The 16272-nt window shown below is 42.2% G+C and overlaps 1 protein-coding gene across 6 annotated transcripts in view; it reads right to left on the reverse strand.

Annotated features, from left to right (window-relative positions):
• ARHGAP12 (Rho GTPase activating protein 12) overlaps window positions 1-16272 on the reverse strand; it is a 143698-nt gene that overhangs the window by 40823 nt on the left and 86603 nt on the right. For 4 of the 6 annotated variants that reach the window (XM_045006787.1, XM_045006786.1, XM_045006783.1 and 1 more), the window contains one exon: window positions 8400-8525. The exons of the other annotated variants lie outside the window; for them this stretch is intronic. In XM_045006787.1, the coding sequence (XP_044862722.1) occupies window positions 8400-8525 (126 nt within the window). The remainder of the gene's footprint in view (window positions 1-8399; window positions 8526-16272) is intronic. 6 annotated transcript variants of the gene reach the window in all.

A 16272-nucleotide genomic window follows, 5' to 3' on the forward strand; every position in this document is an offset into this window, starting at 1 on the left:
ATAGGGAACAACCTTCTGATTCAGAAAATTGAGGAAACAAGAAGGGAGTCATCCATTTTGGATTTGGATTTGACCAACAAAGATGAAGTAGTTGCAAACGGGAAGGTGGTTGGGAACTTGGGAGGACGTGATCATGATCTGACAGAATTCAGGATCCTATGGAAAGGAGGACATGAAAACAGCAAAACAAGGACGTTAGACTTAAAGAAGGTGAATTTCAAGCAACTAAGAAAAATAGTAGGCAAGGTCCCAGGGAAAGACAAATTAGGAAGAAAAGGAGTCAAGGGGGCTGGCAGTTCCTAAAAGATGTGAAACTAGAGGCTCAACATCAAGCTATTCTGATGCACAGGAAAGGTAAGAAGAGCCACAGGAGGCCATGTGGCCGCACAAGGATCTTTTTATCTATCTAAAAACCAAAGGGGATACATTCAGGAAATGAAAGGAGGCGCATATCACCAAGTATATACAGGAATAACGCAAGCATGTAGGGACAAAACTCAGGAAAGCGAAGGCAAAGAATGAGTTAGTCTGCGAGAAACATTAGAGACAACAAGAAGGGGTTCTTCAAACATGTCGGGCAAAAGGGAAAGATCAAGGACGGTGTGGGTCAGCTGCTCAATGGAGAAGGTGAACTGGTAACAGACGATGTTAGGAAGGCAGGGTGCTCAATGACTACTTTGCTTCAGTCTTCTCACAAAAAATAACATGTGACCGGACAACTAGCGAAGTTACCATAGACAATCAAGGGGAAGGGATGCAAATCAGGATAAGTAAAGAACGCATTAGAGATTTTTTGACCAATTTGAATAAATTCAAATCAGCGGGGCCCAATGCTATTCACCTGAGGGTACTGAAGGAATTAGCTGAAGTAATCTTGGAGACACTGGCAATACTGTTTACAAACTCATGGATGACCGAAGAGGTCCCAGAAGACTGAAGGGCTAACGTAGTGCTTGTCTTTAGACGGGGGGAAAAAGGAGGAGCTGGGGAACTACAGACCAGTCAGCCTGACTTCAATATCTGGGAAGCAACTAGAGCAATGTATAAAACATTCAATTTACAAATACCTGGAGGATGAAATGGTAATACAGTTGAACCCTGTTATGTCGCCGGCCTAGGGGTTTGCCAAAAAGCGTCGAGATAACCGATGATCGAGATAAACAAACCCCCCCCACCCCTGAATTCCCCTGCCCTCTCTCCAACACCCCCTCCCTGCCCCCTTACCGCGCTGCCTGCACGTGGCTGGATCCGGCGAAGCGGGACGGGGAAGCGGGGCCGGGCGGCCGTGGACGGGGACCCGGAGCCGGGCAACCAAAGAAGCGGGACCCGGTAAGCGGGCCGGGCGGCAGGCGAAGCGGGGACCGGGGAAGCGGGGCTGGGCGGGCGGGCGGCAGGCGAAGCGGGGACCGGGGAAGCGGGGCCGGGCGGGCGGGCGGCAGGCGAAGCGGGGACCGGGAAGCGGGGCCGGGCGGGGACCGGGAAGCGGGGCCGGGCGGGGACCGGGAAGCGGGGCCGGGCGGGGACCGGGGAAGCGGGGCCGGGCGGACGGGCGGCCGGCGAAGCGGGGACCGGGGAAGCGGGGCCGGGCGGGTGGGGACGCGGGGAACCGCGGGGCTGGGGAGCCGGGAAGCGGGCGGCCGGGGACGCGGGGAGCCGGGAAGCGGGCGGCCGGGGACGCGGGGAGCCGGGAAGCGGGCGGCCGGGGACGCGGGGAGCCGGGCATCTGGGGAACCGCGCGGCTGGGGAGCCGGGGAGCGGGCGGCTGGGGACACGGTGGGTCGGGGACGCGGGGAGCCGGGCGGCTGGGGAACCGGGCGGCTGGGGAACCGGGCGGCGGGCGGCTGGGGACACGGTGGGTCGGGGACGCGGGCCAGGGCAGGAGCCGGGCGGCGGGGGACGCAGGGCCAGGGCAGGAGCCGGGCGGCCGGGGAGGGATGCGGCAGGAGCCGGGCAGGGCCGCCGCCGGAGTTAGTAGTTTGCCGGTAAGTGGCAAATTCGGCGCTCTTCTGTGCTCGAGATATTAGGGTTCGGCGAGATTAAAGAATCGACATAACCGATGAGAAACCGATAAGACAAAGAGGGAGTTTGGCGGTTCCACTTCTAAAACGTCGACTTAATAAGATTGGCAAGTTAACCGAGGTCGAGATAAATGGGTTCGACTGTAACTAGAAACCAGCATGGCTTTACCAAGAACAAATCATACCAAATCAGCTTGATTTTCTCCTTTGACAGGATAACTGATTTGGTGGATAGTGGGAATGCAGTGGACACAATATACCTGGACTTCAGCAAGGCTTTTGACACAGTCCCACATGACATTCTGGTAAGTAAGCTGGAAAAGTGAGGGCTTAGTGGAACTACCATTAGGTGGATGCATAATTGGCTAAACAATGCATAGAAAGAGTCACTATTAATGGAATGATGTAGGGTCGAAGGGAATTCCACAGAGATCTGTTCTGGGTCCAGTGTTGTTTAACAGCTTTATTCCTACACCCAGATCATTAATAGAGAGCGTGCTGATCAAATTTGCAGAGGATACAAAGCTTCTGGAGGACAGAGTTAAGATTCAGAGGAATCTTGATAAATTGGAGAACTGACAACAAATTGAAATTCAACAAAGACAAATGTAAAGTGCTACACTGAGAAAAGAAAAACCAAATGCAAATACAGAATGGAAGATAACTGGCTTGGCAGCAGCCCTGCTGAAAAGGATCTGGGAGTTGTGATGGATCACAACCTCAACATAAGTCAAGTACATGATGCTGTTGCAAAAAAGCAAATGCAGTTTTTGATTGCATTAACAGAGGTATACCATGCAAGTCATGGGAGCTGATAGTACTGCTCTACTGGTTAGGCCTCAGCCGGAGCATTGACTCCAATTTTGCTCACCAATGTACAGAAAGGATGTGGAGAAACTGGAAAGGATCCAGAAATGAGCAAAGATGATCAAAGGGATGGAATGCAAGCCACATGAGCAAAGGCTGAAGGAACTGGATATGTTTAGTTTGGAAAAGAGGAGATTGAAGTGTGACATGATAGTCTTCAAATACTTGAAAGGCTGCCATAAAAAAAAAAAAAGATGGAGAAAAGTTGTTCTCCCTTGCCACACAGGGCAGGACAAGTTCAAACTACAGCATAGCAAATTTAGATTAAATCTCAGGAAAAACTTAACTCGAAGAATAGTAGGACAATGGAACAGACTGTCTAGGGAGGCTGTGGAAGCTCCTTCAACAGAGGTTTTCAAAGAGAGCCTGGATAGCCATCTGTTTCAGATGGTTTAGACACAACAAATCCTGCATCTTGGCAGGGGGTTAGACTAGATGACCCTTGCGGTCCCTTCTAACCCCGTGATTCTATAAACATTTGTACTAGTTGCCTTTAAAACCAGCACAAGATCTTTGTATTTGTGCAGCTGGATTTGAGTTAATCTACAACAATCTCTCTCCAATGTGAACAAGCTGCTACAAGTGTTCCTTCTTTACTGGCTCATGTTGTTTCACCTAGTTCCATTCTACAAAATAGCGTCCAACTCTCTGTTTGGTGCTATGAGATAGATGCACCAGGAACCAGAGAATACAATGGTACAACCACAGCCATAAGGCAGGCTGAGTGTGGATGTGCCAAAACGGCAAACCACCACCACTGGTGTGTGCATGGCAAAACCAATTTATAAAATATTTTATTTGCTCAGTGTCCTGCAACAACTTCCTCGGTTAGTATAGACATACCCAAGGACAACCCAGTGATAACAAGAAATCTTACTCTAGGAGAGGAGTCTCTGTGAAAATCAAGGCCTACAAAATTAAGCCTAGAACCAACGGAGCCCATTAAATACATGTCAGTAGTCCTGATTTGGCTGGACCATCCCATAGTTTTGAAATTAGACTGAGAACAGGATTTAGTGAGGTGGACTCTTCTATAGGCTAAGATAAGTATCTAAAGGTAAGTCTGCACTGCAATAGAAGAGCCTGGGTTAGTTGACTTGGGCCCAGGCTGAGGAGCAAAAAATTGCAGCACAGACATTCAGGCTTGGGCTGCAGCCCAGGCTCTGGGGGACCCAGAGGGTCCCAGAGCCCAGGGTCTAGCCTAAGCCCAATGTCTACACTCAATATTTAGCCTCACAGTCCAAGCCCAAGTCGGCTAACCTGGACCAGCTGAGGCTGTGCTGCAGGTCTTTTATTGAAGTATAGACGTACCTTAAGTGTCTGAATGCTTTTAAGTATCAGAGGGGTAGCCGTGTTAGTCTGGATCTGTAAAAGCAACAAAGAATCCTGTGGCACCTTATAGACTAACAGACGTTTTGCAGCATGAGCTTTCGTGGGTGAATACCCACTTCTTCAGATGAATGCTTTTAGAAGCTGTAAGTCACTGAAAATAAGATTCACCAGAATGCACACACCCCCAAAATTCCATGGCCCCCAGCCCAGGTGAAGAATGATCTCAATATTGGCAAGTACATAACTGTGACACACTGTCAAGAACATGGCAATATAATGGACTACTATAGCTCTTTGGACAGAGTCCTCACATCAGAGATAGAGAATTGCCACTTCCAGAAAAGCAAAGATTAAGAGATTCAGTCTAATAGAATTTAGTGAATAATCACCTCAGTAGCACTTTTCATCTATCAACCACAAAATGCTTCCCAGAGGAGGATAAGCATTTCTGTGCTCATTTTGTGGATGGAAACTGACAGTGCCACAGAACCAGGCTTCCTAACACCAATGTGGTGCTCTATCTATTGGACCACACCTTTTCCCTCAAATACTAGTTCTATATATAATTATTTGTTTTCAGCAAGTTGAATAGTGATTTGTTTTTGCTTTGTTTTTCAATAACAAGATCCATATTCTCAACTATCTAATTTTCCCCTTTGCCTTTATTAAAGGGAAATTTTGCGAGGTTAAAGTAATATTTTAATAAAAGACCAAATAAAATTAATAACTTGCAACAGTACCAATAGATATTTAAAATTCAGGTTTCTTGTTCACTACTTGTTTCCTGTTTACTTTTTGTATTCAGCAGCTTTGAAAATGAAAATAATTAGCAACATTTTGCAATATCTGGCTTGCAAACACAGCAGAACCTTCATTTTGAAAAGTTGGAATCTTTAAAACACTTTTGTTTTAGTCTTATTTTTACAAAACCTTAATTCTGATTTAGCCTAAACAGGTTGACGTAAAAGTGTTCTTCAGTGTGTGAACGCACTTGTAGGAATCAAAAGTGTCCTGGTTCTTCCAGTCATTGCTGAAACCTTAACTCTGTAAAGTGCTGAGTCTCCTAAACTGACTTCAGTGGGAATTGAGAGCACATAGAACATCTAGCCTTGAAGCACTGTCTATACTAGGAACATTTCTACCAGTTTTTAAAACAATTCCACTATTTCAATAAAAATGTTTCACAGGGTGGTGCATGCAGAGAGAGGCAGTGCACGGAGCCACATCCCATCCCATCCAGCCCTGCCCCCCAGCAGGGGCGCATTGGCCTCTTCCAGGAGCAGTGCGGCGCCGGGGTAGGCAGGGAGCCTGTCTTAGCCTCGCTGCGCCTGCTGCCGACCGGGAGCCGCCGGAGGTAAGTGCTGGCCGGCAGGAGGCCGCATCCCAACCCCCAGCCCTGAGCACCCTCCCGAAGCCAGCACCCTGTACACCCTCCTGCACCCCAACACTGTGCCCCAGCCTGGAGCCCCCTCCTGTACCTAAACTCCCTCCCAGAGCCCGCACCGTGCACCCCCTCCTGCACCCCAACCCCCTATCCCTGACTCAGCCCAGAGCCCCCTCCCACACTGCAAATCCCTCAGCCCCAGTCCAGAGCCCGCACCCCTTCTTGAACCTGAACACCCTACCCCAGCCCGGTGGAAATGAGTGAGGGTGGGGGAGAGTGAATGACAGAGAAAGCGGGGGGATGGAGTGAGTGGGGCGGGGTAGATCCTGGGTTGCCCTTAGATTCAAAAAGTGATCTTGGGCACAAAAAGACTGGAGACCACTGATCTATGCCATCAAGATTTGGGGGGGGGGGGAGGCAGATTTAACTATAGTATACAGCATTTGCCCATTTTAGGAAATATTAACATTTAATACAGAATCGTGTGTAGCACAATCTCCAACTTGCACTTTACTATGTTACTTTTTCTCAAGAAGTTTGCATTAACTGATATGACTATATTACATGAAAATATAAGGTTCCTTGTAATTTAGATTTATTGCTTGGTTTTTTTGCAAATTATATAATCTTGAAGAACTAAAGCTCATGTGGATTATAAAGAACTAGAGTATTAGTCCACAATTTCTGGAAATATATATTTTTATCCATCCATCTTTTATCCATGGTTTTTGGCTAATTTTTATGTTTAAACCTTTATTTCAAAGAGCTATGGTACCTATGGAGTTCCCTTCGGTAAGGTTCATTAGTATTTTATAGGCTGATATTAAGATTTATTAAGGCCAAAGGGTTTATAGTAGACTTTTCAATAGGATGCAGATCCTTCAGGTCTTTTTAACATTGAAGTATTTTAAAAAGTTGCTTCTGAATTGCAGGTAGTACAGCCAGTTCTTGTTTCAAACCCCTTTTTGTTATCGGTATAGGAAGCCTGCTATTTGTGAACGATTATTTTGTAGTCTCTTGAGTCCCAATCTTGCCCACATTTGGAATATGGGATCTATGAGTCCTTGTGGAAAGCCTAGACCTCCTACTACTGACTATTTTCTATTGTGTTCAGAGAACTTTCCTAATCTTGAACCAGACTATACCTTCTATAAAGGGGATGTACCATGGCTGGGCCATATAGGAGAAATTTATTAACAAAATAAAGTTTTCAATAAAGTAACACGGGCAGGTGAAAACTGTTTGATTCCAAGACAAGTGCTACCCATTGGCTTCTGGGCACTGTGTGTATTCTAATTGGGTAGTCCAATAGTACTTTTTGAAGCCAGGTAATCCAATACATTCACCCTCTTTTGGGCACCTGAGTTTACTCAATGCCGCCCATCATCGTTTCTGGAAGAAAGCATTCTATTTCTATTAAGAGAAAGAATGATTTAAAATAAAAATACATCTGGATACAGTTATAATATTCTAAACAGCATATTCATTTTTATTACAGTCACTACTCAACAGAAATGCAGAACTTTTTCCATTTAACAAGAGCTTCTTTACCATTTGTAATTGTAGTTGCCCATTTATGTTTATATAACTATGGAGATCCATATTCTCAACTATCTAATTTTCCCCTTTGCCTTTATTAAAGGGAAATTTTCAAGAGGAAAGCATGCATCCATTCCAACCGATAGGAATCGGATTTTAACTAGTTTATTTTATATCTTCAGTATTGCAAAGTTACCTATGATTTCCATTAAAATCCTGAGACTGATTGCTCTGGCTGAATTATGAAAGCTAGAAACTCAGCAGGATACAATGCTAGTTTCATTTCTTTTCCATTTATATTGATACCTATAATTTACTAAAAGCATCTTATAGTAATAACTAATTCAGCTATTGCTAAAATGAGATATAAAAGGGTAAAGTGGACACACTTGTCCCTTTAATTTTATTGAAGATAAGTTTCTTTATATTTTGTTAGGTGCTAAGAGGGCCTAAGTGAGGGGGACCATCAACAATCACTGTGCAAGGAGCAGCTTTTAAAAATGAGACTGAAAGAGCTACTCAACTCAGTTGATCTCTGGAGAAAAATTAGAGCCACTTGTTTAGCACTTTCAATACCCTGTAAATAAGCAAAAATAGCTCCATGTGACAATAGCATATCCTCAACATTATTAGCTGAAATGTTCTCCTCACCAAACCAAATACAAAGGAACTCAACTATTTGTTAAAAGAATAAAGTCACTACATATTTCTACTATCACTCCCATCTTAAAGATAATATTTAGCTTGGCAAATACCCATGTGTGCCTAATATTACTGTGACAGTGAAACCCATATAAACACCTATTGAAAAAGAAAATTGTAAATGTTTGCACTTCACCAGTGTTTTCATACCATATCTCTGCGGCTGACAGTTCAAGCCTTCAGATACAAGGTACCGAGCATTTTACATAACTGATATTACATTGCTAAATATTATCCATTTTTAACCAAAATATAGATGGTTTCTAATTAGAGGCAAGTAAACGGTTTTGAACATACAAAGCCTAGGCTATGGAAATAGTTCAGAAGAAAGGAAAACAGTCCAATAAAGATAAAAAAATAAGTTACTCTTTCAAAATAAAAAGAAAGATACCAGTTTATCAAGTTGTCCTTGGTTTCACTGAATATTTACGCACACTACATGGTATGTAGCATAGAAAAACTGCCAGTAATGAATCCTTCAGAAATTAGTGTGAATTAAACACTTCACAAACCAGACAATGACCAAAATACTAACATGCTCTTTAACTCATTCCTACCTTATCATTGGTGTCCAACACAATCGTGCTGTGCCTCCACTTTGTTAAAACTATTGGTTCTTGTAGCCTCCTGTCCAGACTCCTACTCTTAATTATTTCTCTTTGCTGCTGTGGTGAAGCATTATACTAAAGAAGAGAAAAATCACACTATCAACAGGGTCAAATTTATACTAACATAAAACCCAGATAATTCATCTGTATATTTTCCAACAGCACAATTTTTCATAACATCACTGATTCAGCCATGAAACTGTAAACAATAGGCTACATTTTTAAATGCTAAGTCTTGAAAGCTAAATTCTCTGGTGCTGTTTTCTGAAGAGGTAAATAGGAACTAGCCTGATGAGATAGTGCACTGTACTGTCATCCAGGTGTTTGATTTCTGGTCCCAAATTCTTGCTGCCTGCACCTGTAGGCATTGGGAATGCCACCAAAGCACTACAGTGTTATCAGCCACTCTTAACAGAGTGAAATTAACATTGGATTTAGACCTTTACTCTCCACACTGGGAAGTGTTAAGAGCACTACAAACACAGTTGTATAAAAGGGGTGTGTCATGTCACCCTAATGTGATACCTCTGGATCAAGAACTATGATAAGGTCTGAGGGTGTAACATCCAACCCTATTTGGCCAGAAGGATGTTTGTGGGGGAAGAAAGGAGACACTGCAAGGTAGTCTATTCTGATACAGCAATTGCTGTCTCCTAGTGGTGGCAATGCAATAACTTTACTTCCTAGACCAGATTTATGCTACATTTAACCACAAAAAATATATATATTTAGAGTAAAAAGTTGCAATTTAGTTTAATATCCTGACAGTAACCAAAGAAGCATGACTTAGAGAAAGGCACAAAGTCTATAAGCAGGGCCATGCATATTCTGTATAATACTAGCCCTAAATTTTGCAGCAAGCCCACCATCTCTGGCACAGTAGCATTAAGTTATCATGTGCACAGAAATTCATGCAGCATCCAAGATAAAAAACATTCCAAACAAAGCTTTTTATTGAATATACAAACAGCAAATAAGAATGGTATGACATTTTAACAATAAAAAAATCTTGACTGAAATTTCTTTCTGGGGCAATGCTAAAGTAGCAGAACCTGCGCTTTGAAACACATTAGACAACTAAGAATATACTTGTTGATTCATTACCCAAGGGATTGTAATCCGTTGGGTATGGCATATGACAGAAGCAGGACACCATAGTTTTATTAAAATGTAAAAAGGGGATGATGATGTGATGTTGCACTCTAGATGATTTTATGAAAATATGCTGATGAGTGTGAATATAATGTAACTAAAATATGCTTCATGCAAAAGGTTTCTTGTAAGGTATCATTACAAAGCGTATAATCTACTGAGTATGGTCATCCTATTTGTATAAATGTATCACACTTGTATCTGAAACTAGAAATATGAAATATAACTCTGAAGGCCTGTTTAATTATGCAAAGTGTGGGCCATTAATGGTGGTTTGGAATCTTCACAATTGACTGTAGATGGCTCTGTTTGCAGGCAGGCCTTCCTCTGAGTCAGGCTGGGAGGAATGAAGGCTTGGAATCTCACAGGAAATGTGACCGTGTCACCTGGTACTGAAATCCATCTTAAACCTGGTGCTTTTCCATTTAGAAGGGGGTGGGGCAGAGAGATAACAGATTCCCGCCTTGTGCCAAAGCCATATAAGGGGGTCGGACAGAAAAAAGGGGGCTGCAATCATGAGAAATCCCGTTGCTACCACCTGAGCTGGAACAAGGGCTGTACCAGCGGAAACGATTGTGCCCAGACTAGGAAAGTGTCCAGTCAGTGAAAGAAACTTATTGAAACATCTGAGGGTGAGATTTTTATCTATATTCATTTTTATTACTGTACTAGGCCTAGACTTGCATGTTTTATTTTATTTTACTTAGTAATTCACTTTGTTCTGTCTGTTACTACTTGGAACCACTTAAATCTTTCTTACTTTATTTAATAAAATCACTTTTTACTTATTAATTAACCCAGAGTATGTATGAATACCTGGGGGGAGAAGGGGGAACAGCTGTGCATATCTATCAGTGTTATAGAGGGAGAACAATTTATGAGTTTAAAAACAGATTTATTTGGGGTTTGGACCCCATTGGGAGTTAGGCATCTGAGTGTTAAAGACAGGAACACTTCTTAAGTTCCTTTCAGTTAAGTCTGCAGCTTTGGGGCACGTGGTTCAGACCCTGGGTCTGTATTGTAGCAGACTGGCGTGTCTGGCTCAACAAGACTTGGTGCTTGAGTCTCAAGCTGGCAGGGAAAGAAGTAGTCTTGGCACATCAGTTGGAAGCCCCAAGGGGGTTTCTGTGATCCAACCCATCACAGATTACACTAACCTCAATCGTGAAGTGCTTTAAGACCTACTGATGAAAAGTGTTATGTAAGAGCTAGGAATTACTATTCTCAGATTTGCCACTGACTCATTATGGTAACATCTGACAAGTCACAATCTCTTAATGCCTCAGTTTTTCCATGTGTAAAATAGGAATAACACATACTGATACTTATGAAGCACTTTGAGATCTACTAATGAAAATTTAGATGAATGTAAGCTGCACCACGCGCCAATAAAGGGTTAACACTGCTACTGCCATGGCAGATACCATGCTTATGTTGCAGCTTTTTATTTTATTATATATAGGATTCATGCTTCAACAAGAAATGTAAAAAAAAATAGTGATTTTTCATGTCTTATTGAAATATTTCAACATGCATCATAAGAATGAATCACTCCAAATGGAGAACCTCACATTAAAAAGAATAAAATTTGGTAATTGTGTCTAAGACAGATGTATAAGTCTCCTATACTAGTAAGAATTATTTCACATCTGAGAACGCAGAACATGGATTCAGTACACTCATGTCTGCATGACAATTGTAACAAATACAGTAAAATAGTGAGGTGTATGTGGCTCTCACAATTTGTTCCCATGTCAAATCAGAGCTGAATGGTCAGCCATTTAGTCTTTCAGAAGTGTTTTTCCTCATGTGTGCTGGAGTGCATCTAATCTCTGCTACTTCCTTGCTAGGGAAATATCTACTCTGCAGGTATCTAGCCCACAGAGGCACTCTCACAATTCACAGTATATCAGCAGCTAAGCATTATCTAGCAACCTGGCCCATCTTACAACTAAAAACTGAACTGTCTGCTATGGGACTATGCTTACAGTTAACTCAACTTCTAGGATTCAAACAGTGTTCTCTCAAGGACTTAAAACAATTTAAGAAATGTATAGGCTGAAAACATATTAGCTACTTATTTCCTGCTATGGAAAAATGGGATTACTACTTAATTTAGTAATATTAGCCAGCATAATTGTGAATTTATGGCAGTCTGTGTATGCTTTTGTATTTGATTGTTTTATTTTTAATATGCTTTTAAAATACTGTGCAAGTTCAGAGTCCAGGATAAGTGCTTTGAATTCCACTGAAACAAAAATTAAATGTATTATTTTAAAATAAATGTTAAATTTGTAAAATATGCAGAGCCTAACTGTACATGATCTATAATCAAAGGTGCCTCTGGTACCATCATAAACCATGAGGAGACTTTACTTAATAGGACAGACAAGTCCATTTTGAAGAAGGAACCTGTAAGGCAACATAAAACTCAGGTTTTACATGTTTCTGCCAAAAAAGCAGAAGACAAACAGTTCAGGTATGAAAGACTGATGACAGCCTTGTTCAAATTCAGTGACAATAAGCAGTGCTTCTTAGCAGCTTAAATACTTTGCATTGCTAATGTAAACAGTGTTAATATACCCTGTAAATTTTCTGAGAGAACATTTGCCATGTTTCTATTTTCTCACATTGCAGGTGTCAAATAAACATCTTTACACTTAAATGTTTAAAGATTGTTTTCATTTCCTCTTCACTGCACAATACAACTCAAAAATAGTGGAAACAATAACATGAGGATAAAGCTGGTATATTTCTAGGCTAGAGAAACCCTAGACTTTACAAGTACAGGAAAACAGTCTATTTATTTTAAGACTTTTTGCTGTCAAGTCATTTTTCTGACTGAACCTATTAACAGGAACAACTGTCTCCCATGTGACATGCTTTCAGGCAAGATTCTTTATTAATACTTAATGCTGCCTTCAGAAGTCATTTGACAGTCTAGGCACTTCTGAAAAGTTTGTTAATTTCTTCCCTATTAAAGTAAATGACTGGCTTTTTTTAATAGCATCCCAGCATAGAATGTACATTGTTTACATTAATTCCATCACCAAATATATCAACATTCTTCTTCTGTTGTCCATACAGTTATGCTTATGGACCTGACCATTGTTAATTAGTTTTTGGAACTGGCAACAAGCAAGGATCATTTGTTCGGTTAAAGCAGGCATGTCCAGGATTATGGCTATCCTGCTGGGATAGTACCCTGTTGGTATTCAGTAACCAGAGGACTAATACTGAAGTATGAGCTTGAAGGTTAAAGCTCATGCTTTGGGGCATACAATAAATTGATCAACTCAGGAGGTTAAAAAGGTATCTTACTATCATCCCCATGTAGAACACTAAATATTTAGCTAGATGATGAAGAGGGTTCCAAGATTTTCACAAGGGGTAACATATTCTTAATTGAGGTTATTAAGATCACTATTATCCCTTCTCAATGATAGTCACATTACATCACTGTGACAACTACATTAATACATTTACTTGGAAGAATTAAGATGATAAAGTACCTTTACATTTTAATGCACTTTATCAACAAAAAATGAGAAGAGCCAGCACCATGTGACAAGCCAGGTCTCTGAACCATCAGCAAGTGCTCCATGGACCAAAGTCCAGGAACCACTAGATAGATTTAGTATAGGCATGCATAGTAGTTTTCTTAATTCTAAAGCTTTATATACTGCTTGCTGCAAGAAGTAGACTTGATGAATCAACTGATTTGGTAATGCAAATTGTGTGCTTATGCTACAATCAATTTGAGGCAGGTTCCACCCAAAACTGAAATCTTATGCCATTACATAAAAATCACCAGAGAACACCATCTCACCTTATCCTACTTTTCGCCATCAGTTTCCCTCCACCACCATGGAGATAGTAAGCACAATTTTCATGACTAGGTAGGAATTCTCAATTTAACTATATACACTAAGGCCATGTCAATATGTATAGAGCTGCAGCAGCACAGCTGTACCGATAGAGCTCTCCTATCAGCATAAAAAAAACCTCACTGAGCAGAAGCTATGTTGGCGGAAGAAGCTCTTACACCGGCGTCATTTATGTGGCTCGGTGGGGTGGTTTATTCACACCCCTAAGTGCCAAATGATGCCAGCACAAATTGTAGAATAGACAAAGCCTAAAAGTAACCCAGCCTTATTTCTGTTCTGTTAATGTGGTATGGCTCAAGGCTGTGTTCTAGCCCATTTGTGCCTATTTGTAGCAGGTGTCCTCATTCTTATGTAGATGACAGGTTTCAGAGTAGCAGCCCTGTTAGTCTGTATCCGCAAAAAGAACAGGAGTACTTGTGGCACCCTAGAGACTTAACAAATTTATTTGAGCATAAGCTTTCGTGGGCTACAGCCCACTTCATTGGATGCATGCAGTGGAAAATACAGTAGGAAGATAGATATCTATCTATCTCTATCTATCTATATATATATAGATTATATACACACACACACACACACACACACACACACCGAGAACATGAAACAATGGGTGTTACCATACACACTATAAGGAGAGTATCAGAGGGGTAGCCGTGTTAGTCTGGTTCTGTAGAAGCAGCAAAGAATCCTGTGGCACCTTATAGACTAACAGACGTTTTGCAGCATGAGCTTTCGTGGGTGAATACCCAAGTCTTGCATCCGAAGAAGTGGGTATTCACCCACGAAAGCTCATGCTGCAAAACGTCTGTTAGTCTATAAGGTGCCACAGGATTCTTTGCTGCTACTATAAGGAGAGTGATCAGTTAAGGGGAGCTATTATCAGCAGGAGAGAGAAAGAACTATTTGTAGTGGTAATGAAAATGGCCCATTTCCAGTAACTGACAAGAAGATGTGAGGAATTCGGGGGGGTGGGGGGAAAATAAGCATGGGGAAATAGTTTTACTTTGTGTAATGGCTCATCCACTCCGTGTCTTTATTGAAGCCTAATTTAATGGTGTCCAATTTGCAAATTAATTCCAATTCAGCAGTCTCTTGCTGGAGTCTGTTTTTGAAGGTTTTTTGTTGCAATATTGCAACTTTTAGGTCTGTAATCGAGTGGCCAGGGAGATTTAAGTGTTCTCCAAAGAAAGTAACAGAACATCACTAGCCATCACCTTCAGCCCCCAATTAAAACCTCTACAGAGCATCATCAAGGATCTACAACCAATCCTGAAGGACAATCCATCACTCTCACAGATCTTGGGAGACAGGCCAGTCCTTGCTTACAGACAGTCCCCAAACCTGAAGCAAATACTCACCAGCAACCACACACCACACAACAAAAACACTAACCCAGAACCTATCCTTGCAACAAAGCCCGTTGCCAACTCTGTCCACATATCTATTCAGGGGATACCATCATAGGACCTAATCGCATCAGCCACACTATCAGAGGCTCGTTCACCTGCAGATGCCACCATGTGCCAGCAATGCCCCTCTGCCATGTACACTGGCCAAACCAAACAGTCTCTTCGTAAAAGAATAAATGGACACAAATCAGACTTCAAGAATTATAACATTCAAAAACCAGGTGGAGAACACTTCAATCTCCCTGGCCACTCGATTACAGACCTAAAAGTCGCAATATTACAACAACAAAAACAGACTCCAACGAGAGACTGCTGAATTTGAATTAATTTGCAAATTGGACACCATTAAATTAGGCTTGAATAAGACTGGGAGCGGATGGGCCATTACACAAAGTAAAACTATTTCCCCATGTTTATTCTCCCCCCCACCCCCCACATCTTCTTGTCAATTGCTGGAAATGGGCCATTTTCATTACCATTACAAACAGTTCTCTCTCTCTCCTGCTGATAATAGCTTGTCTTAACTCAGTGGTCCCCAACCGACCACTGAGGCGGTGGAGCACCCGCCGAAATGCCGCCGTCAACAAGCAACGTCATCGAGAGTGTCCCCGCCGAAATTCGGGAGAGACGCCTCTCAATGACGTCACTTGTCGATGGCAAGTGGCATCATCGAGAGGCATCCCCGCCGAAATTCGGGGACAACGCCTCTCGATGACATCACTTGTTCGCGACAAGCGTTGTCATCGAGAGGCGTCCCCGCCAAAATGCCGCTGAAATTCGGTGGCATTTCGGCGGGTGTTCACCCGGGGTCCAGGACGCGGGCGCATTAAGATGCCCCCACGGGCGTCATGGCGCCCGCGGGCACCGTGTTGGGGACCACTGCCTTAACTGGTCACTCTCTTTATAGTGTGTATGGTAACACCCATTGTTTCATGTTCTCTGTGTGTATCTATCTATATTATCTTCCTACTGTATTTTCCACTGCATGTATCCGATGAAGTGGGCTGTAGCGCACCAAAGTTTATGCGCAAATAAATGTGTTACTCTCTAAGGTGCCTCTTCTTTTTATGTAGATGAGTTTCTCAAGTTTCTGGCAGAGCACTAGTTCCTCTTTCTATGTCAAAAAGTACTTTCCTCTTAACATCTATAATCAGATTAAAAGGAATAGGGCACAGCTTCATTGGAAGAATGTGGGAGAAAAAGATTGGCCACTTTAAGTAGACATAGCTCAAATTAGATTTTACTTTGTTTGCTTGGTATCTTAGATTAGTTTGAGATTTCAGTTTTTCCCATTACAAGATAATTTTCTGACTTGCAGAGACCTTTTAGATTTACCTCTCTTTTTTGAGACTTCTACCAACCTTCGTTACCTCT

Source organism: Mauremys mutica, chromosome 2 (assembly GCF_020497125.1).
Source record: "Mauremys mutica isolate MM-2020 ecotype Southern chromosome 2, ASM2049712v1, whole genome shotgun sequence".
Lineage (NCBI taxonomy): Eukaryota > Metazoa > Chordata > Testudines > Geoemydidae > Mauremys > Mauremys mutica.